This window comes from Falco rusticolus, chromosome 14 (genome assembly GCF_015220075.1).
Source record: "Falco rusticolus isolate bFalRus1 chromosome 14, bFalRus1.pri, whole genome shotgun sequence".
Taxonomy (NCBI): Eukaryota; Metazoa; Chordata; class Aves; order Falconiformes; family Falconidae; genus Falco; species Falco rusticolus.
In genome coordinates, this window is record NC_051200.1 from 4,984,744 (window position 1) to 5,011,379 (window position 26,636).

At 44.3% G+C, this 26,636-nt stretch overlaps 3 protein-coding genes across 6 annotated transcripts in view; 2 read left to right on the forward strand and 1 right to left on the reverse strand.

The window, feature by feature from the left end:
* Positions 1-10,009, forward strand: part of COL4A6 (collagen type IV alpha 6 chain) — a 141,106-nt gene extending 131,097 nt beyond the window's left edge. For both annotated transcript variants that reach the window (XM_037407924.1, XM_037407925.1), the window contains 7 exons: positions 272-433; positions 1,377-1,475; positions 1,759-1,905; positions 3,625-3,741; positions 5,189-5,380; positions 5,612-5,898; positions 6,669-10,009. In XM_037407924.1, coding sequence (XP_037263821.1) covers positions 272-433; positions 1,377-1,475; positions 1,759-1,905; positions 3,625-3,741; positions 5,189-5,380; positions 5,612-5,898; positions 6,669-6,929 — 1,265 coding nt within the window. In that variant the 3' untranslated portion in view covers positions 6,930-10,009. The remainder of the gene's footprint in view (positions 1-271; positions 434-1,376; positions 1,476-1,758; positions 1,906-3,624; positions 3,742-5,188; positions 5,381-5,611; positions 5,899-6,668) is intronic.
* Positions 9,618-22,356, reverse strand: ATG4A (autophagy related 4A cysteine peptidase). The gene is made up of 13 exons (XM_037407933.1): positions 22,258-22,356; positions 20,565-20,675; positions 19,310-19,381; positions 18,850-18,948; positions 17,517-17,618; positions 16,919-16,991; positions 15,498-15,577; positions 14,300-14,487; positions 14,111-14,189; positions 13,076-13,221; positions 12,442-12,498; positions 11,181-11,292; positions 9,618-10,813 (listed from the first exon to the last, which is right to left on the reverse strand). The coding sequence occupies exons 1-13, from the start codon at positions 22,265-22,267 to the stop codon at positions 10,749-10,751; spliced, it is 1,194 nt and encodes a 397-aa protein (XP_037263830.1). The 5' UTR covers positions 22,268-22,356; the 3' UTR covers positions 9,618-10,748.
* Positions 22,357-22,506: 150 nt separating this feature from the next.
* Positions 22,507-26,636, forward strand: part of PSMD10 (proteasome 26S subunit, non-ATPase 10) — a 60,163-nt gene continuing 56,033 nt past the window's right edge. The window contains exons 1-6 of one of the 3 annotated variants that reach the window (XR_005107480.1): positions 22,507-22,658; positions 22,790-22,888; positions 23,915-24,061; positions 24,169-24,335; positions 25,083-25,211; positions 25,373-25,489. Coding sequence is in view for 2 of the 3 variants with exons in the window: in XM_037408003.1 (XP_037263900.1) it covers positions 22,545-22,658; positions 22,790-22,888; positions 23,915-24,061; positions 24,169-24,335; positions 25,373-25,526 (681 nt within the window). In the remaining variant the exon portion in view is untranslated. Of the gene's footprint in view, positions 22,659-22,789; positions 22,889-23,914; positions 24,062-24,168; positions 24,336-25,082; positions 25,212-25,372; positions 25,728-26,636 lie in introns of those variants that run through there. The other 2 variants (XM_037408003.1, XM_037408005.1) reach the window with 2 other exon arrangements.

Sequence of the window (26,636 nt, forward strand, 5' to 3'; positions counted from 1 at the left end):
GGGTCACCAGGCTAGCCAGCAAGTGGGGCAAGGGCTGTGCTCAGGCCCACAGTTTGAAGCTAAATTACCGTGGTTAAAAGGATTTAAAAGCTTATGAGACCTAAGTGGATATAAGCAGGTGGGGTCTGATTCTTTTCCTTCAGGAGGAGGACACCCCTGGAAATACAGACACCCAAATGATGACTGGCCTCTAGAAAGACACACTGGGGATAGCCCCAGCATCTACTTTGCCCCAGGAGCAGACTGTGCTAATTACCGCTGTTGTCTCTAGGTCTTCCAGGTCCTCCAGGCCCACGAGGGCCCCCTGGCCCAGCTTCTGACCAAGGTGACACAGGCAATCCAGGTTTCCCTGGTGTTCTTGGCTTGCGAGGCATTAAGGGTGATGTGGGACCCACTGGTCCAATCGGACTCCCTGGAGCATCTGGATTCAAAGGTAATCTTGCCTTGAAAGGATCTAGGTGTGGTTTGGCCACTGTCACCCGGACAGTATGAACAGCTATGTGTGGTTAGTGTGACCTCACTCAGGTGTAAGCACAGCTGAGTTTGTTGCCTACATCTTCCCCCTTGGCCCACGCAGGTTTTATCTACTGACTCCAAAAGCAGCAAAGTGAGGCCAGCTCCAGGTGCTCTTCAGTGTGTCCCTAATGACTTTTTTCTCTTTCTGTTTTTTTTTTCTGAGTGGGTGATGTCCACATGCAGTGGTGCTCTGCTGGTTGACTACGGTTGCCCACTTGCATATGCTGTAAAGGCGAAGGCTGCAGACACTGTTTCATCCCACCTATGGTGTATGCTCAGAGGCATAGTGTGGTGGATTTAGGCCTCCACAAGAGGCTAAGAGGACTGTAGGAATGAAGAGATCTTGTTCTGGGCTAAGGCAGGGAGAAGGTTGCTCTCTCTTTGGTCTGTGCCAAAGGAGACTAGAGGGCAGCTGCAAACAAGAACTCCAGTAGCAAGGTTTCAAACAAACCACACAGCTCAGAAGCCAGGAAAGGATGGAGAAGTGCTGCCAGTTGAAGAGCTGTTTGCTGTCTTTGTAGGCTGGCATATCCCCATCTCTCTATGCTGTGCATAGAGGTGGATTCCACACAGAAAAATGTGTACTCCTCAAACACCTTCCCTGGGTTACCCAGGGAAGGGGAAGAAAACTTTCAATAAAATGTAATTATGTAGCCGTGGGAGTTCTTGTCTTGAGGTTCTGCAGCCAGTCTGAATGTCAGAATGGCACAGAGTTCCTTAAGGGTTGCGGTCCCCTCCATCTCAGAGCTGAAATGCTGTTGCCATTGCTGCCATCGGTGTGTTTCTCAGTGTCCCAGGTGTGGGTCACCATCAGGACCCTATGCTTAGCCCCTGAGGTCTTCAGCTGTGTGTCTTTGCAGGTATAAGAGGTGAGCCTGGCCTTATGGGGATGCCAGGTAAAGATGGGCCAGTGGGGGATCCTGGTTACCCTGGGCTGAAAGGTGAAATGGGCCGTCGAGGTGAGTGCTGGAGGAATTGAAAAGCTGTAATACTTTATTGCACGTGGTTTGGGCAGGGGGGAAATTTCAGAGCTCCCTTCCTGGGCTTATTTGAGGGACTCTTTAGTTTCTTAGAGATTGAAATAACTTAGAAAGAGCTTGATGTACCACTTCTTACAAAGACAGCCAGTGCTGATGTACTAAGGCAGTCTTAATTTAGTGTACCTCTCCTTTGTGTCAGTATTATCATCAAAACCGTAAACTTTTTGTGGGTAACTTACCCTTCCATTTGCACCATGTGCAGGTCTCCCTGGCCGACAAGGGGCTCCCGGTATAACCCCACAGCCAGAAGAAGTCACAGCCCCTGCAGGCCTGCCTGGTCTGCCAGGAATTGATGGTGTCCCCGGCTTTGATGGAGAGCCTGGATTCCAGGGCCCAGCTGGAAAACCAGGTAAAAAGCACGCTCGGATCACTGAGTGGCCTTCTGGAAGAACAACACTGCTTTCTCAAATGCATTAGGAAGGTTTACATGTTTTTTCTAATAAAGGAAATAATTCCAGCAAAATGGATACCAATATCGTGTTTTATTATTACTAGAATGTATTTGATGAATTCTCTTCATGCACTTTTGCAGTGTTTTTAAATTAGATTTCCAGAATTAGGTGCAGCAGCCTGTGATGTAGCTGATATGGTACCAGCTTTGGTATAGCAGGTGGAATGGTCATGAAAATGATTCACCACTGAGACTGGAATTGTCGATGAGATACTGTAGCTGGAGAAGCGCTGGGAACTTCAGCCAGCACCACTGCGGTTCATATTGTTTGGGAAAGCAGCTTCAGTGGGTCCTGTACCAGCTGGCTCTCCTAGGCCCAGCACGTCCCCGTGATTCCTTTCCCAGCGCTGCCGTTAGGTGATTTTTAGGTGTTAGTATTCCCTTTTATTCACGAAAACTCCTAGAGCAGGAGCATCACTTAGCACCGGTCCTTCCCCCTGGATGCTATCCTGAATCCCATTAATAATAGGAGCTGATGGGAGCAGAGCTGCGTTAGTTCCTGGCTCCCCATTGACAGTTCCTAACGTGAGTAAATGTGCAGGGAATAAAAGCTGAGCGAGCCTTGATTAATACTGGTCAGGCACTGGGGTAACAGGCGCTGCAGAGCACTGGGAAGTTCATTGGGAGATTACCCCTGTTTATACTCTTTCTAATACCTGACCTTTACAAAAGTTGTGCAAATATACACCCGTCTGTTTCCCAGTCACATGTTTCTTTACACTAATGTTTACCTTCCACATTACTGCTCAGCTGCTCGGTATCTGGTCCTGTGCAGTTGCATAACACCTTCTGTCTCTTTACACTGTTTTGTAATACTTTAACTCGTAACATCCTGAACACTTATTTTATTGTTGATTTATCCAATCCATGCCAGACCTTTCTGGTTTGGGGTCAGGACAGTCCTGAATGGATTCTAAAGGTCCCCAAGACCAGGCACCTCCTCTTATATCCCACTGAATTCTAAGCCTTTGTATTTTGAGCCCCCTTCGCTGCCCTGGGACTTTTTAAAAATTTGTCCGTCAGATGCTCACCATCAGATATCGGAGGGAGGAGGGGAAAAGTGAGTTTAGTTCAAGTCAGTGGCTCAAATTTTACATATTTAGGCTGAACATCAAGGCCAATTTTCTGGTTTGAAAAAAGGGTGAAATCAAGCAAAAGATGTGACTTCAAGTCTTAAGCAAAATTTCAGCAAGGTAGCTCAACTTTCTTCAGCTTACAACAGCTGGGCCGTTATACCAGAGGATTCTTGTTTTCACAGTGCAGGAATCTCAGACAGACATGAGAAGAGCTCGCAGACTTCCACATCAAATGGGAACCTGAGTCTTAGTATGGGATGTGGCTTCAGACTTAAATCTGTAGCTTATCCCAGATCTCAGTGCTGCATTTTAAGCCTTGTATAACGTTCAGCTCCACCTCTTGATCCTTTAACAGACAGTCAGGTCGTGTGGAGTCCTTGGGCGGAGTTAGTTGGTTGCAGCCACAGCTGTTGAAGAGTGAGTTCTCAGCGTGGCTGCTGACAACGTATTTCTCTTCTGGAATATGATTGCAGGAGTGAAGGCTTTAGTATGAGGAAATAATGATGATTAAAATAATAATAATAATTGTATTTCATTTCAGGTGCAAAAGGTCTGCCAGGAAGATCTGGTTTGAAAGGACGTGATGGTTTGCCTGGATCACCTGGCATAGTTGGGGATCCAGGGCCTTTGGGTGCCCCAGGACCACAGGGATTTGAAGGTAATGTTATGATTTGGGGAGCACAGATCAGTAAGAAGCAATCGGTAGAATTCCATTTACCTACAGGTCCTGCAGAGACCCTCCCCAACACCCAGCCACCTTAGGAAGACCAGGGGATGGACATGGTCTTGTGTCTTGTATCTGCAAGGAAGTAAATTGAACCTTCAGCGAGGAAGGTTATGTCACATGTCATTGTTGTGTATCACTGCTGGGTTTCCCTGGGTACAGTTCTGAACATCTTTTGGTTTTCATGTTTTGTGGATGTGGGACCTGTCTTGAAGATCTAAAAGAGCAACACAGTGTTCACAGTGAACACAGCTGTGAGGGCTGGATAGCAGAGGAAATGCAGAGTGAGAGAGAGAAGGTCTGGATTCTGCCACAGATTTGTTGTAGAACTTTTGGCCTTTCGTGTCAAAGGAATATCACCATGTAGAGAGCTATAGCAAGAAATAATTTACTAGCCTTTGGTTGGCGCTTTGAGATCCTCAGAATTACTGTACTGTGAGATATGTTCTAACAGGTTGGCACCAGAGTTGTTGGGCAAAGAAAGAAAATTGCGTGAGTTAGGAAATGGGGGTGTGGCACTGTGAAATGACTGCCTCTGGAACTGGCAAGTGGTCATTTCTATAACCACGGTCAGAGCTTGGGCGCCTTGTTTGTCGTGGTTTAACCCCGGCCGGCAACCCAGCCCCACGCAGCCGCTTGCGTGAATATCCCTGTGGGATTTATCTGCTTAAAGAAGTTGTAGAGATTGATCCCTTTTGTGGCATAGAAGCTGAAAATATTGAGTGCTGACGTAAGACCCCAAATTTTGGAACAAAAGTTTACAGAATTTAAGCAGTGTAACAACAATCTTTTTCCAATTTTAAAAAAGTTTTGCTCACTCCCTGCCACCCAGAGGGATGGGGAGGAGGATCGGAAAGGAATGTAAAACTCAAGGGTTGAGATAAAAGCAATTTAACAGGTAAAGCAGAAGCCACGCACACAAGCAAAGCAAAGCAAGGTGTTCATTCCCCACTTCCCACGGGCAGGCGGGGGCTCAGCCATCCCCAGGGCAGCCGGGCTCCATCACGCGTAACGGCTACTCGGGAAGACAAACGCCATCATGCCAAGTGTCCCCCCTTCCTCCTTCTTCCCCCGGTTTATATACTCAGCGTGACGCCATGGCTGGCAGGGCACAAGGAACCAAAGGGTCCTTGATCTAGTGTAAACAAACCCAGCAACAACTAAAACCATCACTGTGCTGTCAACACTGTTCTCACGCCAAATCCAAAACACAGCCCTGCACCGGCTACTAAGAAGAAAATTAACCCTGTCCCCGCTGAAACCAGGACATCATTGTACAAGGCCGATGCAAAGACAATGACAGCAATGCCAGAACTGGGTATAGAGCCAGCTGGTGTCCACGCCGAGTGTTGGTAATAGTGACTCCTTTTCTGTCTTCTAGGTGTTGCTGGAAAGCCGGGCTCGCTTGGTTTGCCGGGAATGCCTGGTCGGAGCGTGGGTGTTGGATACACTTTAGTGAAGCACAGTCAGTCGGACCAAATCCCGCCTTGTCCCATAGGAATGAATAAGCTCTGGGATGGCTACAGCTTATTGTATGTGGAGGGGCAGGAAAAGTCACACAACCAGGATCTCGGTGAGTTGACGAATTCCCTCGGGCATGAACGATGTAGGCCCAAATCCCATTTCAAATGAGCATTCTTCGTTGGTACCGCTGGTGTTGTAGTAGAGGTGACAGAAGGCTGCTTGGCCAGAATCTGTGCTGGGAGCAGGGTCACTTGTGCCATCCTCCACCACTCGTGCCTGGTGTGTATGAGCTGGAGCGACTGGCAGATGCTTGATGTAACCACTTCTCCGATTTTTACAGGTTTTGCTGGCTCATGTTTGCCTCGCTTCAGTACCATGCCTTTTATTTACTGCAACATCAATGAAGTGTGCTACTACGCCAGCCGAAACGACAAGTCCTACTGGCTCTCCACCACTGCCCCTATCCCCATGATGCCCGTGGACAGCGCTCAGATCCCGCAGTACATCAGTCGTTGCTCAGTGTGTGAAGCACCTTCCCAGGCGGTGGCTGTGCACAGCCAGGACATCACCATCCCACAGTGTCCCCTCGGCTGGCGCAGCCTATGGATAGGATACTCCTTCCTTATGGTAAGGATGCTATTGCTAATGCAAATGCAGCTTTAAACGCTTCTGGATCTCCTCTCTGATTAGATGCCTGGGACTGTGTTCTGTGAGTTGCTTACAGGGAACTGGAGCCCTGTCGCTTTTCACCCCAGCGCACTGGTGCTTTATCAGCTGGCCCGCTGTGGGCTTCCCGAGTCCGTTCCCATTTAGCTGGCCACCTCGCCCCTGCTGCTGGCGCTCAGCGGTAGCACTGACGCAGTAGTTCTGTATTGCTACATACAATATATAAAACAGATACTTTGTTCTTCAAACCTTTAAATGTGGAAAACACTAATTAAACGACTGGGTTGTCTTAATCTCCTCTCCCAGTGGAAAAAGCATTTTCTGTTGCACTCTCCTAGAAGCTCATTAGTATAAGATTGTTAGAAAAATCTGAAGCCAGCATATGAAGTTACCAAGTTTTCCCAGCTTGCAAGTGAGGAGCTGGTTTTCTGTTATACCAGACCTGCGTATTCAGCCTGAGGATGTTCCTGTGCTGCTTCGCCTGTAGCTCTGGCTCAGAAGACAGATACTTATATAATAGAATAAATTTATATTATATATATAATAAATATTTATATATATATATAAAATAAATAAAATGTAACATGTAATAAAAATAATAAGATAAGAAGTAGCCAGCACATAATTTTGGTGGCCCGTTTTACTCCTTTTAACAACGGAACTGGAGGAGTCCCCTGTTCACCTCCCGTTCTGTTCCTCTGGACTCATTGAACCTGCCATCTTTATTTCAGCATACCGCGGCCGGTGCGGAAGGTGGCGGGCAGTCCCTGGTCTCGCCTGGGTCCTGCCTGGAGGATTTCCGCGCTACTCCGTTCATTGAATGCAACGGCGCTCGGGGCACCTGCCATTACTTCGCAAACAAATACAGCTTCTGGCTGACGACGGTTGAGCAGTCGCAGCAGTTTGTCAGTGCTCCTCCCTCAGAAACTCTGAAAGCAGGACAGCTTCGAACGAGGGTCAGCCGCTGCCAAGTGTGCATGAAGAACCTGTAGGAACAAAAACGCAGTCACAGTAACAGTCTTTGTTACCTAAGGCTAGACGTCGCTGTTGTGAAGAAGGATGAGTTCATAAACCTGCTTGGTGTGTGGGTGAATTGAGGCAGCCAAAATTCGACAAAAATTGAGTGTCAAGTCCGGGAGTTTGACTGCGCACAGAGGAGGGAGACACCGGTGCTCTGAGACCCCTTTTTTTTATGGAACACGGTGCTATGCTTTTACTTCAGTGGGGGCTTTTTCCCCTCATTTATGGCTACCTCAGAAAGTCTCTGCAAGTTCCTTATTCAGACCGAAGAGTAACGGGTGTCTGACATTACGCCGCTCCTCTGGCCATGGCACACACAACAGGAGAGACTTTTCACAAGTTAAGCTTTACCAGTGTCTTTGCAAACAGTATTTGGTCTAGCATAAGGGAATGAAGACTCGTTCTCACATGAAATACAGAGCTAGCTAAAGTTTATCAGTGTAGTGTAGGTGACGTAGAAACACTTAAGTATTAATGGTTGATAACTGCCTTCCTTAGGAAGACTCAAAGATTAATTTGGTTCGCTTTGCTTATTAAACAGATGGGACGTTCTTTCCTCCAGTGACAGGTAATCAATTCTAATCCAAACTTTCATCCACGGTTAGCTTTAAAGAGCTACCCCGGAGAAAAATTCAATTTTTGATGTGAAGATGAGTTCAAACCACCTCTAGCGTTTTTCATAGCTTTCTACTGAAATATATTGCAGGTAAAATGTCGACTTGAAGGCCTGTGCTTATCTTCTGGCAGGCAGGTGATGAGCAGCCACCAGGAGCGTTTCGTTACTCAGAACGTACGTTTCCTTTCTGAGGTAGCCTTGGCACACTTGTAATTCTCCGAGCTGTGCATAGTTGAAAAGCAGAGGCTTCACTAGGCAGCACGCAAGCTTGTGCAAACACAGAAGCCAGCAGTTATGGGATGTGCATTTTTCACTCCAGTCACGATGTGTAGTACACTTCTTCCCCTGGGCATTACTCCCACGAGTTTAAGGAACGGTATTTCCAGTGTATGCACTGTTAACCAGTCATGCTTTCCTTTAGGGCATAATTAAAGTGCCACTAATTGTATTATCCTTGTATATTTTGAGGGAAAGCCATGAAAAAAGGTATGCTAATATATATATATATATATATATATAAAAGGAAGTCATTTAGTTGGGCTAAAGTTATTATCATCGACCTCCCTAGAGTGAAGCATATGAAATCCTTAGGTGTTTGGAAGAAGTGCCTTGCAAATACCCCTTGGCTTAAAAATCTTAAAGACAGAATTGTTCAGAAAATTATTATTAATGCAAGACTGAGACATTGTTTTAGTGTTATTTCTTTACTAGGTTCTAGGCTCTAGCTCTGTCCAGCAAAATAGTTCTTTTAAGAACATGCTTACTTCTAAGCAGATAATATTTTTATCTGTATGATTATTTACATGCGTAATGTAATATTGCCTTCCTAGACCGGGGTCAGACCGCTGTGGATGTTCTGAGTTGAACCACACTGGAGATGAGCAGGGAATTTGTGAAGAACAATTTAAGTGTTTCATTTAACTTACTCCTAATTGTGAAAGATCAGCAACTGCTTGGGGTTTATTTTGCCAGTATCCTTAGGGCACTGTAACGCTGCTGGGTGGCAATCCCGCTGCGCAGAGTAGCCAGCCTACTTCTTAGCTGTCCCAGCACAGAGGAACCTGTTGTAGCTACATCTTGGGTTACGCCAGCACCCCTTAGAGCGCTGCGTGCCCACAGTGAAGCCCGTACTTTGTGAAGATTTGTGCAAACAGCTGGCAAACGAGTTTTTCAGCTGTCGGGCTCCCACGGTGCTATAAAAAGGGGGTCGATCAGGTTGTAGCTACAGGGACTCAGTTTGATTTTGGAACACGGGCACATCCAAATACAATTAGTTTTCCAGGATCAGCGCCTTACGCATTTTAAGGGAACCGCTTCTGCTGTGGTAGCCTGGCTCCACAGCCAAGCTCCCCCCGCCCAGCCGCCCCCCACAGCAGCCCCCGGTGCGTGGGGCAGGGGTGGCACCCCCCCGCCACCCTTCCGGGGCCCTGGTCTCAGAAATCCGTCTGCCTGCGCCCAGAGTGCTTCCTCACGAGGGCTGCAGGGCCAGGGCATCCTCGCTGGAGAGCATTTACCTGACAGCTACATGGGGAACAAGTATACTGTACCCCACTGATATATTTAAAAAAATAAAAATAATACAATAATCTAGGTGCTTCCTTTTGGGGATGTGGGTTTTTAGGGTGGTGGTTTTTGGGGGGGGGTTTTTTGGCAGTTACTGCTCAAGATGGATCATTTCAGAGCCAGGACTTCATTGTTGTCTATGGGGAGGAAAGGGCTATAATTGCTGTTACATGGACAGTGAAGAAGTAACACTTCAATTTAAAACCAACCAACCACGCCGCTAATCCATGGAAAGGGGAAGAAAATTGTATTTTTTTCGACGTGTATAGGTTCCAAACTGTAATAAACATTGAAAGCAAACAAGATGAAATACGATCTGGTTAACTATTTTCTTGGGAAGCACCCTGGCCTGATGGGGATGTGCAAGTGAGAGGAGACAGCATTCACAATTTCTCTACGTTCTCATTTATTGGTGAAGATGAAACTGCGATTCATGTGCATTACACTATCATGACAAAAAAAAACCATAACGGGGACTGTCTGATAGTAAAAAGGAACTTTATAATGGATTCAAAGATCTTTGCCTTTAATTATTCTGAGCTGGTTTTCTTATGGCTGCTAAAGAGATACTCCGCCTTAGAAACAAAACCTCACAGGCTGTTCTGATAAACCTGTAGAATTAAGGCACTTTTACCAAAACAGATTTCAAAAGGCAACAAGTCAAAACCCAACAATTAAGCAATTTGCATATGCCTATATATTAAGTTTTAAGATAACCTGGTTTATATTTAGTTCACACAAACAAATTAACAAAATATAGCAGCATACAACCTATGAAAAGCTTAAGAAATTTATTAGATGCACAGATAAAGTGCTGTAACAGAGACACTTGTGTAAATCTTTTTAAAAAATAAATAAGGTACAGTTAAACCACCTTTGACTCATTTAGGCTGATGTTTTTTGTGGAGCTAAATTTTAATGATTTGAATTTTAAGGTCAAGGTGAAATATATCGTAACAGTGGTTGTGATCTATATCGACTATTTGAGTCTCCTGTTCCTCTCGAGGTTTCCCAGAAACAGGAAGGCTATTGCAAAACGTATACATTAGACATAGTTCCTTTTACAGAAACATTTTTGTAATAAAGTGTGGTTGCTCAAATACATGTTAAAATATTTAACAAGGAAACAATTTTCTTCTGATCCAGTCGATCTTTTAAACAAGACAATGTATTTTTTTTCTACGATGCAGCCCACAGGAGGGAACAGAAGTAAACATCCTCCTTAACTGAAGACTGTTGCTTTAAGAACTAAACTATTGCATTACGTGAGAGCAAGAAATAGCCATTTTGCATTATCCCTTTCTCCAAACATACAGCCCACTGGTAAGACTTAGTTTTGCCTTAATCTCAAAGGTCCATTTGTCTTCGGGAAAGACGCACGTTAAAGAGAGGCGCCCTTTACAGGCCTTTGCTTGTACGGTCTCTGACTGCCTTTCCATGTGGGGAAGCTCTTGGACAGAAGGAACTGTCACGGTTGGAGTTTTGGATGCTACTAGGTTTTTGTGCTCTGTTATCGGTAATTTCAGGCACTTTGGGGCTAAGATGGCTGTTTAAGTCAATGCAATAATATTAGCAGGATGTTCAGTGCTCAGAAGGGTCACCACAGTTGCCTTCATACACTCAGGATTTCAAATTCTTCTTCCAATTCAAATAGCTTGTCGGTAGATTCGATGAGTTCTGAAAAAAAAAAATTAAACAATTTAGAATCTGAAGCCATGCATGACTTTGTTTACTTCAGAAAACAAACCGAAAATACCCACTCTTCTGGAATGTGTCCTTCAAAGTATATTTTTAAGATGTAAAAATATTAATAATTTTTTTAATATATATATACACACACACACACATATATATATATATATGTGTGTGTGTGTGTTAGCAACTGTACGTGGCCTGTCTGGGTAACTGTCTGCTACTCTGTAAGAATAAGGCATTTAATCACGTGGCGACTGGTTGACACTCGCTTGTTCCACCTGTGATCGTTCTTCTATTTGTTACCGAGGACCATCCCCCTGCACGACAGAGCGTTCAGCGGGTACCACACCTGCTCCTGTAGTTGTCACTTCTGGCTTCGTTGGAGGTATGAAAGGAGGCCAGTGTGGCGGATGCTTCTGGACCAGCTCAAACATCCGTAGGCTTTGCTGCTTTAGAATCTCCTGAGGACAGAAGACTTGCATTTTAAAAGAGGCTTCAAGACAACCTTCAAACACAAAAAATGCCTGCTTAATTAAAATCATTTTTATTTACGTATGTTTATCAAAAACCAAAGACTTTATGCAGACATACAGTGAAACCTGTTGTTTCCAGTACCTGCCATTAAGAATCACTGCTTCACCGATCTCTGTAACGCTGTCCTAGCTGAAAACACACCAGGAAGACAGATCTCGAGCTGTCCTACAAGTTATCACTGCGTTATAATTAACTTTGACCTACACTCATCTGTAATTTTGACACCAAGAACATACAGTATTTTCCGCCTTTTAAATGAAAATTTCTTGCATGGACCTCTCTGTGTTCACGCTTCCTGTTGATCAACGGGAACAAAAGATCTGTCAGCTCTAAAAAACCTAATGTTTTGATCAGGAAAGATAAGTTATTATTGAAGCCAAATTCCACTCCTCTTCCATCAGGTATGCTGCATCATAACCTGCATTTCAGTTATTTACAAACTGCTTTCCTTAGCCTTTTTTTTTTTTTTCTTTAATAACTGCTTTTAGAGACTGGTGTTACTCCACGTCCATACTGCTGCTGCTTAGTACACCAACTACATGGAGAAACTGCCTAAAGTCCTTTTTCTGTGGCAGCAAGCGCCTTTGTGTGTCAAAAGGCAGTTCAGCAGGAGCCGGAGGGATTCAGCACTTACAGAATCAGGCCTTTTGTGGTACCACAGACTAACAGTCATAATTAGAACACGTAATAATGTATAAAACAATAAAAATGGATCAGGAAGCAAATAAATAAATAAATTGCTACAATACGGCAGTTAAAACTTACTTTTAACATTTATTTCTCAGTAAATGAGGGTAAGTTTCAGCCACTGACATAGCAGTGCTAAAAAAAGAAAAAATTCTGGAGGGTGTATATTTAGACTCACTTTCCAAGCAGCGGGGTTGATGGCTGTCAAAATGCTGAACAAGCTCCAATTAGCAATTCAGTAGTACTGGCTTACCCTGCTGCATTAGTGCATTCTTCTCTATGGCTCATTTAATTTGCATGCAGAGAAAGATGTGATAGGAGTTTCTTTTTTTTAATAAAAAAAAAAAAAGCATTATTTCATACAGAGCAAATAAAGGTAGTATCATTACCTTTTGCACAAGACTACACCAGTTATCAAAATCACATTCTTCTTTGCAAAAGAAGCCCTAAAGAAGAAACACAAGACAGTAGTAGTATTAATCACAACAGGTCAATGAGCGAAGGATGCTGCGGTATCTTTATGCATAGTTTAAAGCTTTAGAAACATGTCTCCAGCTCACCCGTCACCCAACCAAAGGGTACTGGCATGGAATCACATTTATTTCTTCAGCTGCCATGGTATTCCTGTGACTTACACTGGATGACTTTACAAGTAATGCCATTTAAAGAATTGTAAGTTATATAAAGTAAGTTAAGCTCAGGTAAGTAGCTGGTCCAGAGCAGCCGTGCTTATATGGCAGTGATGGAATAAAATAAGGAAACCTGATTCAGTGCCTTGCTTTGACTCTCAAAATACTTCCTGCAAAAGGTAAATGCTGCTCGCTAAAGCAAACAATTAGCTTGACCCAAGATTAATCTGCCCTACGCAGTTAATGTACAAACTACCACGTGTTGCATTTTAGATCACTGAAGACTGCCCTGTGATCTCGATTCTGCTCAAGGAAAAGCATTACTGGCCTTACCGATATACAGAGGTATTACCCCGAAATAAAGTACATGCATCTATGATTTCCCAACACCTACTAAAGCTACTGAAGGGTCCAAATTCATGATCTTCATTCTGTGTGGGGCTTGCTGGCAGTGGAAGCTCTGGTCATCGACTGTGCCGTTTTCTTCTGAATCTACAAAGCTTTGAGTGGTGTGAGGATCCAAATAGATCAGCTCGTTGCCTGTACAGGTAAAATCCATATCTTGTTAATAAGCAAGAGACTTTAATAAGAACTTGTTCCATCTAGACTTGTAAAACAGAAATTAAAGTATCATCACAGTCCCCAGCTAGACTTTCTAGCTAGAGAGTCTTTAAGAAAAACAGTTATTTAGACACAATAGTTCCCCACTATACTAGGGTATTTAGTGTCATTTTATATTGTGACCTATTACTGTAGATTTTTTTTTCTATGTAAGGTCCAATATATTTTTTAAAAATCTCAGCTGTTGTAATCCCTAACATTCCACAGATCAAAAAGTACAGGATGACCAGAAATGCAATCTGTAATCCCACTAGGCATTCATTCAGAAATTGGAATGAAGTCAACTGACTAAAACAGCTCAGGTTTTACAAAAGGAAGAACAAAATAAGTATGGAGCAAACAGGTGAAATCTGAAAGACTGAATCTAGTGCTAACTATTCCTTTAATTAATAAAGGAAGACATGGAAGAAGGTGAAAAACTGCTATCAGAAGTTTGAAGTATGAGAAAATAATTTAAGAAAATGATGAAGCACTTTTGATGAATCAAACAAGACACCCTTCATTAGGAAGTATTAATGATTGGGAAAAATCCGGTATTTTAGCACTAGCGACATTTGCAACTTGTCAAATGCTACCGACTTTCCTTAGTGCGCTGTTCTTGCTTGTATCATTACTTATCTTTATGTCAAGCTTTGCTATTTTTCCATTCCTGTAAGGATGATCCCATACTGTTGCCGAAATACATGATGTGTGTTTCTTCTTCTATTCTATTCTCATTCTTAAACTGCTTACCATTTCCCCTTCCAAAAAACCACCCTCCTTTCTCTTTAAATCATAGGCATTTTTAGAATGTTTCTTTTTTCCTTACCTAGAAATCCTATGAAATAGTAGGCATTATTTGGTTTCCCTCCTAATGCTCCCAAAGACTGTGGCATCTTAAAGCATTCCTAGGAGTTCACAGGGAGAAAAACAAAATGGAAGTTGATTTGTTTATTGATGTCACAGATACCTGAACTTAGTGCACAATAACAAACAATTCGCTGAAAAAACCACTTACTTTAAATGCATCAATATATACTGGATTTATGTGATTTATCCCTAGCCTTAGAGGTATAATAAGCAAGAGGGGCTTCCAGCCTGTGCAGAATCCTGCTGCATTTTTATTTCGGCCAAGAGCGCTTCTGTGCAAATGCGCGCTGCTGTGGGCCGCGCTGCTGCTCTGGGGAGGGGACCAACACATCTTCTCTGCGGGAATAAAAACAGGGATCAGTGAATGCACAAAGGGACACGGAGCAGACCTTCCTCTCCATCACGAATCACACTACTTTGCCAGACGTCTTCATGGAGCTCCTGTTTTAAGACAAGAGGAGCAGGGCGTGGAAATCGTAACTATTTAGTAGAAGTAATTCCAGCAGACAGAGCATGTGCTGGCGCATTAGCGAGACGTGAGATAAACAAGTGGGGGATGAAAATTTAAGACTGAAGTTACATTTCCTACTAGCATTATTAATTCTGTCAGGCTTTCCCTGGGAAATTAAATGGCAGAGATGACAGCATTAGAAACTGTTCAGTGAACTCTTCACTTCTCGTGATGTAAACTTAAAACAAGCAGAAGTAGGGACTAAAGTCGAAACAGGCTGTGGCTAAATACCACTTGTAAACCCACCTTTCTCACAGCTAAAAATGAAGCCTGGCCATGTGTTTCTCTAGGATCTGCCCCTGCTTTCTCTTTTGCCTGACAAAAGCACATCTCTATGGCAAACTGTATTAAAAACAATTCCCTGTATTTCTGTGTACTGCAGCTTCATTCCATTTCTGGGGCAGGACTTTAGATAGCACAGAACAAACTCCCATCTTCTCCCGACTGGCACGGTATGCAAGTGGGTCACCAGAAAGGGTCACCTACGTCGTTCTGGGTTACCTAAAGTTTTAGACACCCAAAAGCTGAGTCTCCATTTCCTTTATTCCTTTTCTTACCCTGGGAACAAGCAGGGACGGCCCAGAAGTATTGTGTTCGTGTTTGGATACATTCAGGAAAGTGGAGTCAAATCAAAAACTGTAACCAAAGAACTAATCGTAGAATTGTTTAAGTTGGAAAAGACCTTTAAAATCACTGAGTCCAACCGTAAACCTAACACTGCCAAAATGGAAAATTTCCCAAAACGATCAAATCTGCTGTCAGTTTGAGCTATTCCTCTCCTTGAACATTCACTAAAATGGTAAAGAATTCCTGGAAAGACTTTTGTTTCACTTACTGATGTCTTCAATGACCACCGTATTGTCCATAGATACATAAACTGCTAATGAATTCCATTCATCAAATAAAGCAAGCTTCCTAGAAAACATTAAGGTAATAAAAATTAATATAAACTAATTAGGACCATGAGCGTGGCTTTTCATTCAGGACAATTAGATGGTTCCAGAATTAAAAAATTAAATTTTTTCTTTAGAAAAACATCTTTTTTTTTTTTTTTTAAGTCTCCATGTAATAAAAAGATAACTCTTTGAATATTTAATATTTAATACTTTTAGAAGAATAAATACTGAGTGGTACCAGGAAAAGCACACACACTGTACCATGTGAAAACAGTTTTGTCCTTTTGCCAAATGCAGTGATAGCAACAGCTCAACCACGTCATTAGGTTTATTACTTTGTATTGCATTTAGCAGCCTCCACAATGGGATCCCGACCACTGTGTCTGGCATTAGCCACAGAAGGAAGAAACTCCTGCGCCGGTTTTGCACGTTGCTTTTGGCTTAAGAAGTTCCACTAAATTCAGCGGAACGATTTCTGTGCACATGCAGCCAGCAGACTCAAGGCGTTAAAAGCTAAATTTTTAATTTAAATTTAAAAGCTAAAGGTTTTTGGCACCCAAAAGTGAGGAGAAAGGCATTACAGCACACAAGTTTCTGCCCACTGCTGTGAAATCCAAATCTCTGGGGAAAGGAGCTACACCCTTACACTGCACAGGCAGAGTCAGCTGTCTCAAATAAGCCAGAAAAACCTGTGTGAGAGCACTAAGCCATGGAGAATTTGTAAGTGAAAAGAGCTGGAGGCCAGGGCATGCTTCAGCTCCTCTCCCTCTCTCTCTCTCTCTCTCTCTCTCTCCAGAACACATGTCTGTCCCGGGACTGCAAAGAATTTAGCCTCCACTTGAGATTTTGGCCCCGTCCCTCAGAAACAGAGCAAAGCCAACTCTTTTAAGCGTGGCTTCTAGACTACGACGAGCTGCCCACATTTTATACAGCAGCCTTCAGGCAAAGCTGCAGCTCCGACAGTGGGGATTTGCAGTTCGGTTCCCTCCTTGGCCTGGACGCCTGCACTCGATGTTTCAGGCCACCTTGTTCACCACCTGCGTGGTGGCACTCTTGACCCATCAAAGCCGAGCCACTTAGTGGAAAGGAATACACGTGGCTGGAGAGACCTTTTTGCAGGTCTTCCCCAGGCTCTTGGCACATTAAAATGCAGAACTCGCCTAATCCTGACCCAGTACCTGCCCACCAGGCCACAGCGTCATGGTCCGCACTGCAACTGCAGACAGACAGCACACATGCTCCTGATGCTGAGAGGGAGACGGACCTTTAAAACTCTTATCTTGGGCCTTATTATCTTGGTCTCTGAGCTTGGCTGCCCCAGAGGAGCACATTCTGAATGAGCCAGTGGGATGTGACTTACTTCAGTACTTGAGCAACCGTATTTGGTCCAAACCATTCTCCAATCGATTTCCCCTCTCCAACCCCCATCTGCGCTGTTTTTATGAGAAAACACACAGAAAAAAGAGACCACAGAGAGTCTGGTCATAATATATGTTAAATAGCACGACCTACTAGTATTTTGGCATACGTTCTAGAGCAATTGCAAACTGTATTTAGCAACAACAATTATTTTCTCCATCTATGCTCTTCAAATCTTAACAACCACTAGCTCCTTTACAAAAAGTTTCTAAACTCTTACAAGGATTACAAATATTGGTGTTCTTTATGACAAATTACAGCAATAAGCTTCACAACTGTCTATGCTATCAGCTCTGGTACCCACAGCTCACATACTTCATCAAGAACCAGATTCTAGTATACAGATTTATTTAGGTCTCAGTGAACAACATTTCTGAACTATTATACTTTGTACCCATTTGCATGCATTTTTAATTACATGTAAATGTATACATTGTCTTCATATTGAATATGAAATACATTAATTCAAAATTTTACATTAGAAAGTTTTAACGCTGTAGGTGTTTCAGTAGAAAAAAAAAGTTGATGTCTGTTCTTACCCATTTGGTGGATGGAATAACAGCAATCTTTTCTATCTAGAAAGCACCGTAAGATTCTATGATATTCTTCTGGTTGTTTTTTGTGTTTTTCCCATTGCCAATCTTACAAAACAAAACAAACAAACAAACAAAAAAAGAAAGAGTTACAAAGATTAAAAAAAAGGTTTCCATTCTAGACAGGTGAAAGCAATACAATGAGATGCTAAAAGACTAATGTACAATTAATCTCTAATATTTACATTTCGTTTAGAGTTCCTCTAAGTCACAGCTTGTCATTGTCAAGCTGTCCTTTATCACTGCAGGCTAGACTGTGAAAACTGAGAAAATGAAATAAAAGAGTCAAGTGCAAATACATGCTGAATGATCACTGCTGAGAACTGATAGCTACTGCTCTGTGTGAGCTTCCAAGATTGTTTAAATCTATATGCTCTGCTTAGATTGTCTAGATCGGTAGGCATTTGTAAGATAATGACGGAAGATCCATAAAGCAAAGTCCAAACACAAGGCTGGCCCTCTCCCCCAGCACAATCCAAAATGCAGCGTTGCCATGTATGCTCTTGCTTCTAATGTAAGGTAGTTACCCTGCATCCGCTGACAGAGAAGCACATACATACAGGGCTGATATTATAAAGCAGCTACATACTACAAGTTCATAGTCTAGTTCTTCTCAGGTAATTTGTTTGCCTACTCCTCCAGTTAAATCTTTGCAGCTCTGTTCTGTGGATTCTGTTATCCGAGTAGACGAAACCACAAAGCGTGCTGCCATAGAAACCACAGCACAACAGCACAAGGATTACAGACCTGACCGTAAGACTTTAATTGATACTGCAGCTCCACACCGACCAGACCTCTGATACTTACCTGTCGTCCTGGGGTGTGAGGCTTAAGAGCTTGCACTAATGGGTTCTGCTGTGGGGTTTGGACCTCAGGCTGGTGGCCGGTGAGTGGTCTGTGAAGCACTTTGTATGATGTCTATACCATGTCACTACTCGCACAGTCACTGTGTGCAAACATTTGGTGGCTACGTAAGCAATGAAGAGAACGGTAAGAACTCAGACCCAGGTTTTCCCTTGATGTCAACATGGGTATTCCTCAAAAAGATTTATAGAATAACGACAGTAGGATTCCCTACTTGTCCTCCCTCTATTTCTGTTTCTCTGCTTAAGGCTGGCATGATTTCACCCTGTCCCACAACAGTAATTCACTAGTACCTTCTATCAGGGCATAAAAAAGGTTCATTAATAAATTTAGGCTTTGCGCTTTTATGGAAAACTACAACAAAAATTGAACTGTCTCCAAACCACACAAAAGTTCACTCAGCAACAATACTCACCTCTTCCTAAATGTCTGCAGATCAGTGCTTGGGCCAGCATCATCTGCCCACATCGCAGCATACAGCCCCAGCCAGCGTCAGACGAAGGACCAGTGCCTCCTGTTAAAAAAGTTCATTACAATGAATATGGGCTTTAAAACAGTGGAGCACCACAGAGAAAATGTCAAAGTTAAAATCTCTAACAACTGCCTTAGGGATAAAGCACACTGACCAAGACCTTTTCTTTCCATACTGCCAACCTAAATTCACTTACTAACTTTGCTCTACAAATATGAAGACCTGATTATGTGCAGGTATAATTCAACACAGTTTTTATTAGCTTTAATATTTTGTTTGCATAAACAGTTAAAATGATGCTCAAAATGTTCTAATACTGGAAAGATCATTTTCCAGTCCATGATAACATCACTAATCCTGCTATTTAATTTACAACAAGGCAGCTGGTCTGCTGCATACTCACCAATTGGTGAAAACTTTCTTCTATATGTAAACCAGAGACGAGCACTTATATCCAACAATAACTTGGATTTGTCTGGAATATTTTTAGAAGGAAAGAAATTATTAAAACGGACTTTTACAAGTGAAAAATCCTGGTTTTCCCTGTACAGTCAACATATAGAGTGCATGGAAGACTCTTATTAGCTTTTACATGTAAGACCCTTAATACTTACAACATTTTTAGCTGTTTAAACACAGAGAGGTTTTGTAGACTGCTAATTAAGTTAACTTATTAAGGATGAAATAATTATTAGCCAACGAAGTTTTACAAGATGTTTGGAATGGCTATGCCCAGCTTGAATGAAACAACTAGGGAGAACTATGTCCTCAGGAAAGAACTGGTAAAGCAAGTTAAGAAAGGTAAAGAATTTCTGCATGCAAACCAAGATGGAACTATACATTACCTCCAAACCCAACACAAAGTCATTTTAAGAAAAGGTTACTAATACTAATATATCTTTTTTTGTTTTTTGAAATTCATGTATGTACAGAATTCTCCCAAAGGCTCTGAAGAAGTCCTAGGAATCTTATTTGCTGCATTTTCTCTGAGCCATCAGACTGGCTGGGCTTTTCAAGGGATCCTTGAGTGATCAAGGCTGCGTGCAGTACCCTCGGCTGTCCTGAACACCATGCCTGCACTGGTGGCTGCTGCTTTTGACATGTAACACAGGAAGATGCCCTTGTCTTCTCCCCACGGAACAAAACTAATTTTTGAAATCTCATTTTTATATGATATATGAATACATCACTGCTATGACTTCTAGGTCATATATTTATTTTCATCAAAATATAGTATGTGCTGTAGATGGAATTTCTTCTTCTTCTTCTCTGGAAATACCATTTTAGTTGTGAATAACAGGCTGCAGACAGCATCCCATAAGGGAAAATAACATTGGTATTACTGAACCAAAAAATTCCCCCCCACACTATTTATTTATCTATTTCTGAGTCATTTGATGTTGAGAAGCCTCATACTTGACCAGCCTTTGCTACAACTACAAGCTGTTGCATGAATTACGGTACAAAGTACATAGGTGAACTTCTCGTTTCATTGTAGGATGAGAATACTACTGCCTGTAGTTGGTTTCTTGCTGATGGAGAAATATAAACCTCTCTCGTGAGACGTTTAGAGAACCTAAGGAAATCGGAAGCTGCTGCTGCATGCGAATATATGAACGCTCTACAGAATTTATAGATCATTTTTATTCTAAAGATACCTGTGTTTAGGTGGTGTTGCCTTCCTAGAATCCACACTGGCTCGTGCGTTTCTGGAAATTCTTCTAAGTAGTCTGACAAAATAGTGATCTGGTTTTCATACCTAGATAAAACTGAACAGGAATACAAAAAATTCAAACTCCATTTTAGCCCTTTGCTCTTTTATGCTCAACTCTTGAGTTCTTAGACTGAACTAGCTGCGGTTAGTCTTTGGGTCTTCTGAACAGCGCTGCCAGCTGCATTTACTGTTTTCCTTTTAACAAGATGTTCCGACAGTGAAATACCCAATGTCTTGGCTGGTTCTTATTTTGATCCTCAGTGACTGCCAAGAGAAAATAACATGGCTGACACGCTGATTACAGGCAGCCTGACTGAAGCCACTCAGCCTGACTGAAGTTCAGGATGACTGCAGCGAGAGTAAGATTTGATTCAAGGAAATGAGGAAAGGAAAAAAACCAATTCAGACATCACAGCATACGTGCACTTGCTTGATCTTAAATGTGCAAATACCGCCACTCAGAGCGATTACGGCCTCGTGCTTAATGGGGAGCATGTGAAAAGTGTTAGCAAGGCTGGGTTTTACTTTCCTACGTGGAGATTGTAAACACTTTGGGGAAAAAGTGGTGTGTTAATGTTATTATCCAATGCTACATCTGTTCAGTGTCAAATAACAAATGATAATTAATGCTACTAAAAGATGACAGTTCATTCATTTTTTTAGATGATTAAAGCAGGGGTTTTGGGATGAGAGAAACGGGCCTTCAATTGTAAAACCTAATGTAAAATAATGCCTTTTAGTTAAGAACCTTTAGGAATAAGCTAAAAAAAAGCAGAAATTTAAAGTGAAAGTAAACACAATTATCTTTTACTCTTCGAGTAACTGCACATGTATATATACAGCATAAAGAATGAGTAATCAGCAGGTAAATATACAAAACCACCATTTCATGTAAAAATCGACATTACAGCAACCAGAAGTGGAGCTGAGCTACACCCCCCTGATTCGAGCACCCAGGGCCGGTGCTACCAAGCTCTGAGGATAAACCCCCGCATGTCAGCGCGGGCACCAGCTAAAAAACACCATAAACTTCTCTCAGCCTACCTGCCTGCAGAAAAAAAAGTAGAAAAAACAAAGAAGCGAAAGAGCTGCCTGCAGGGTGCTGTGCCCCCTCCGCCGGGAGACTCGCCGCACTGGGGGCAGGCTGCCCGGCTGAGCCCAGGGGCTGCAGACCCCCATCCCGCAGAGCCCAGGGGAGGGAACCGGGGGTCCCCGGGCTCCCCCCGCCCGCCCCCGCTGCTGTGCGCCATGGCAGCCCCCGGGAAAGGGCCCCCTCCCCCCGCCGGCGGAGCCCCGGCCCCAGCCCCCTCACAGCGCCACGCAGCCCCCACCCGCCGCCCCGGGGCTGGCGGCGCCCCCCGGCCGCCCCCACCCCGCCGCCCCCCGCCAGAAGTCCCCTCTCTGCGCCGGGGGAGCCCGCGGGGCCCCGTCCCTCCCGCCAGGCGAACCCCTCACGGCGGAAGGCACCGGCCCCCGCTCGCCCCTCAGCCAGCGGCCGCCTCCCGCGGCGCCGCGGCCCCGCTGGCGGCCCCTGAGGCGCGCCGGCCGCCCCCCCCTCGCCGACCGCCGCAACGGCCGGGCCCGCAGCCCCCGCTCGCCCCTCTCCCCGGTCGCGGCCTCACGCCGCCGCCCCTCACCTGACTCCATCCTCCCGCTGTCACCATCCTCCTCCTCGCCCCGACACGGAGACACAACACGGCCGCGCCGCGGGGCGCCCCGGGAGCTGTAGTCCCGCCGGCCCGCCAAGGCGCGCCGCCTGCCGCCCGTCGGACTACAAACCCCAGCAGCCCCCGCGGCGCCAGGGGCGGGAGGGGCGGCCCGCTAGGAGCCATTGGCTGGGGTGGCGCCGGCGCCCCTCTGATTGGCCGGCGCTTGGCCGTGCCCCGCCCCCGCCGGCAGGGGAGGTGGCGAGCCCGCGGGTAGCATGGAGGCCGCGGTGTCCGACGTGGGGGTCTGCAACCTGGCCTACGCCGGGCGCCTGGAGGAGCTGCGGGCCCAGCTGCTGCGCGACAGGGCCCTGGCCACCAAGGCCGACCAGGTCAGCCGGGCGCGGCCCTCCCTGCCCGCCGGGGCGAGGGCGGGCGGCCTGCGGGGCCGGGCCCCGCGGGGCGGCTCCTGTCAGCCGCCTTCCCGCCGGCCGCTCACCGCCCCCCTCCCTCCTTCCCTCAGGACAACCGGACTGCGCTGCACTGGGCCTGCTCAGCGGGACACACGGACGTCGCTGACCTCCTCCTGGGCTTCGGCGTGCCCGTGAACGACAAGGACGATGTGAGTGTGGCAGCCCCGCCGGCGTCCCGCCGCGGGCCGGCCCGGGGTGCTGGGGGGCCGGGGCCGGACTGTGCGCCCCTGTGCGCGGGGAGCTGCGCCGCGCAGTTTCTCTGCGGACCCTTTGGCCGTCACGGCTGGAGCCGCTGCAGTGCCCCGGCGGCGGGCGCTGGTCGCAGCCTGCCTTTTCCTCCTCCTCCGCCCGGCGCTCCGTGTGTCCCGGGCCGTGCCTGGGAGGCTGTGGGAAGCCCACAGGGCTGTGTGTGCGCAAGGAAAGGAGCTGAAGTTATCCCACTGGCCGTGTGGACCGAGGGGGTAGTGAGCCTTGGTGAGCCTCGCTTATTGTCAAGGAATTGTAGGAGAACTGTTCTGAACAAAGTTGCAAAACGGGGGGTGTGCGGGTGGTGGTTGGGGGGGCTTCACGTTCCTGTTATCTCGGTGTGATCCTGTTAAATACGTTGTGCCAAATCATGGGGTGCTCTGAGGATTTCTCATTATTGGGGAAGGCATTACTGAGTAGGTGACAGGTTCGGTGCATTCACAGTTGGAAAAGAGATGGTCTGTTACGGTTCTGGAGGAAGGGCTGAAATAATTATATCCATTATAAAGCATCCTTAAAGAAGGAAATGTTGTCCCATCAGTTTAATTACCATCAGTTTAATTGGACATTAGGATATAGAAAAGATGGTGCAAACTTTTGGAGACCCTTTTTTTCCTCCAGTCTTACTTGTTCTTAAAAAGGCACTACTGTTAATTCTGCAATTAACAGGGTCAAAGTGCCCTGCAAGATACTGTGCATAACAGAAGTGATTTCTGGCATTTAACTGGCAGCTTTCATAAAGTACTGAATGCAGGCATGTCAGAGGATGTAAGACTTGGCTCTCTGGTGATAATCAATAATGTTTAGCTTTACAGTTACAAAAACATGTGCAGTATGAGTAGCCAAGTCTGTGTTGGGTTGTTTTGTCATGTTTTTTGCCTGAAGCTCCTGGTTCGAATGATGTGTGGGGTTTTTTCTTGCCTCTGTAGGCTGGTTGGACTCCCTTACATATTGCTGCTTCGGCAGGCCGTGATGAAATTGTGAAAGCCCTCATTGCCAAGGGTGCTCATGTAAATGCTGTCAATCAGAACGGCTGTACGCCCCTGCATTATGCAGCCTCCAAAAACAAGCAAGAGGTATGTTTGCCTAAGCTACTGAAGGTGGTGTTGCTCTTGGAAGAAGTATGTAGTTATATTAACTTTACCTCCTCCTTCCCCGCTCCTTTTGCTTTCTACATATTCAGATTGCGATCATGCTTTTAGAAAACGGAGCTGATCCGGATGCAAGAGATCATTTTGAATCCACCCCATTACACAGAGCAGCTGCCAAAGGAAACCTCAAAATGGTACAGATCCTTCTGCAGCACAATGCGTCTGTTAATATACGGGACTCTGAAGGGAATACTCCTCTGTAAGTAATTTTTCATTTTTACTTTGCTTAATATAGCATAATCTCTGTGAAATGAAACTCCATTACTTCAGTTTCTTTTTTTTTATTTCTCATTGCCTCAAAATACTCCCTTGCTTCACACCCCTATGTAATTTAAAAGGATTTGAGAAAATCAGTCTCAATATTTTGCCTGTGTCTGTATGTACATACTCTAATTTGTGTTACTACATCTACTTAAAAAGTGTAGAACACCTTTTGTAATAATTTGGAATATGTTCCATTGCCACTAGAGGGTAGAAAGTGAGCTAATGACTTCAAAGTCGGAGGAAACTGGTCTTGCAGGCTGGCCTACTCTGTGATGCCAAGCAAAAGCTAATTTTGGAAGTTTCTCTTCACCTCTCTAAGGAAAATAAGTTGCAGTTTAAGTCCAGTCCGTCCAGTGTTTGGTATTACCTTAGAGATCAGTTTGAATCTGTAAGGGTAAAACCTTAACTGCTTTGAAGTTGGTGACAAAACTCTGCCTTGTCTACTGTGGAATCAAGATTGTGCTGTGAATAAGATCAGGCAGTATGTTTTAGCTGTACATTGCCCTGGAACAGATATGTTTATTTTCTAAGATACAGTGCCAAATGGAGAAAAGCACTTGCTGCATTTGCAGTAACTCTTTACATCAGATTATTTTTAAGCATTGTACGATTTAGTTTATCGCTTCCAATTCAAATAGAGATGACCATTTTCCCATTTCACTGTGGATTATGTGCTTCTTAGCTTTGCTGACTGCAGAGCCAAATCCTAATCTAAAGAAGCATCTAAATGTTGCGAGGATAATAGCAGGAAGAACGTTCTTGAGGTGCTTAACAACAACAGAGTGACTGGACAACAAGCTTTGGAATCTGTGTAGGTAGTTGCTTGCGTGTGGTTTTGTTGTTCTAGGATGCATCTTCCCCCCCCCCCCCCCTCCCCAGCATTCATGCTGTCATTTTGGCAAGGCATAAGTACTGCTCTTTATAGGCTTGGACTGTTCAATGGTGGCTGTGGGTTTCTTGTTCTTATTACAGTCACTTAGCCTGCGATGAAGAGAGAGTGGAGGAGGCAAAGCTGCTGGTGTCTCACGGTGCAAGTATTCACATTGAGAATAAAGAAGAACTGACCCCACTGAAAGTGGCAAAGGGGGGCCTGGGAGCCATGCTTAAAAGAATGGTGGAAGGCTAGTGGGGACTTCTGATTTGAGTCTCTTTCCTGTTGCACTTGTATTTAAGACTGCAAACTTCATATTTTGATAGTTCAACTAGGATGTCATATGTGGACATCAGCATGGTAATAAAATGTGTGTATCTAGTTTTCCTTCAAGTACAGTGCCAAAACAACTGTTTGTACTTCTTGTTAATTAAACAGTTCACTGACTTTAAAGTATTTTTCAATATCTTGCAGTTCTTTCAGTTTACACTGTGAGCTGTATAAATGTGGTCGTTCCCTCGATTTCAGAACCTAGTTTAGGATTATTTCTTTCAAGCAACAGGACCAAAAAATGCTTTAACCATTTAAAGTCATTTTTCTTTCAGAAGCTTATTCTAGAGTCTTTGTTTTTTCCTTTAGCCTTTGTGATTTGTGTGTGGATTTTTGTTTGGTCTTTTTGTGGGTACTGATTCTTGTCCTTCAGGTGATTCTAAGCTACACCTCTCCCTTTGTGGAATGCAGTTTGCTCAGTTACGTAGATGATGGTACCCACTTCTGTTCTTCTTAGTCTGTTCCAAGTGAGCTCTTGAGTGTTTAAAGCTTTTCTGTTGTTATCTATTGTTACCTTGTTTCTTTGAATCTTTAAATATCCGTATTTGACGAAGTGCACTGGACTGCTTGCAGAACGCAGGTGCAGTGTCAGGGTTACCTCAGCAAATACACCTTATATAATGGATGGTTCTGCATACTTCTCTGAGATGTACTTTGTATCTAATTTTATTTCCTCTTGCTCCTTCTGTAGACTTCTTTCTCTGTTCTGTTTGGCTTCCATTATGTAGCACTGACACTTGCAGTTTACCATCTTATTTTATAACAGAAGACTGGTTTAATCTATTGACTCATAGCAAATCCTGCTATCGAGTTATTAGAAGGCAGAGCTAATGAGACAGAGTCTGAAAAGTGACCTTCTGTTCTGCTGTTGGTAAGATCACTTCTCACACTAGTAGGATAGATTTCCCCTTTCTGAACAATTGATGCTGATGAAATTCTGTGAAATAAAGAACTTTCCTAAAAAGCGGTCTTTGGTGTTATAAAACTTTATTAAACTTTCACGTAACAAACCCAATATTTTCTACATAGCTTGTA

Bases quoted from the DNA above. Each gene is read 5' to 3' on its own strand.
- ATG4A (XM_037407933.1), bottom strand. The intron at 13,222-14,110 runs GTAAGGAAAAAA...TTACCTGTACAG, and splicing joins CTATTTCATAGGATTTCTAG to GCAACGAGCTGATCTATTTG. The intron at 11,293-12,441 runs GTAATGATACTA...TTCTGTCCTCAG, and splicing joins GGTGTAGTCTTGTGCAAAAG to GAGATTCTAAAGCAGCAAAG.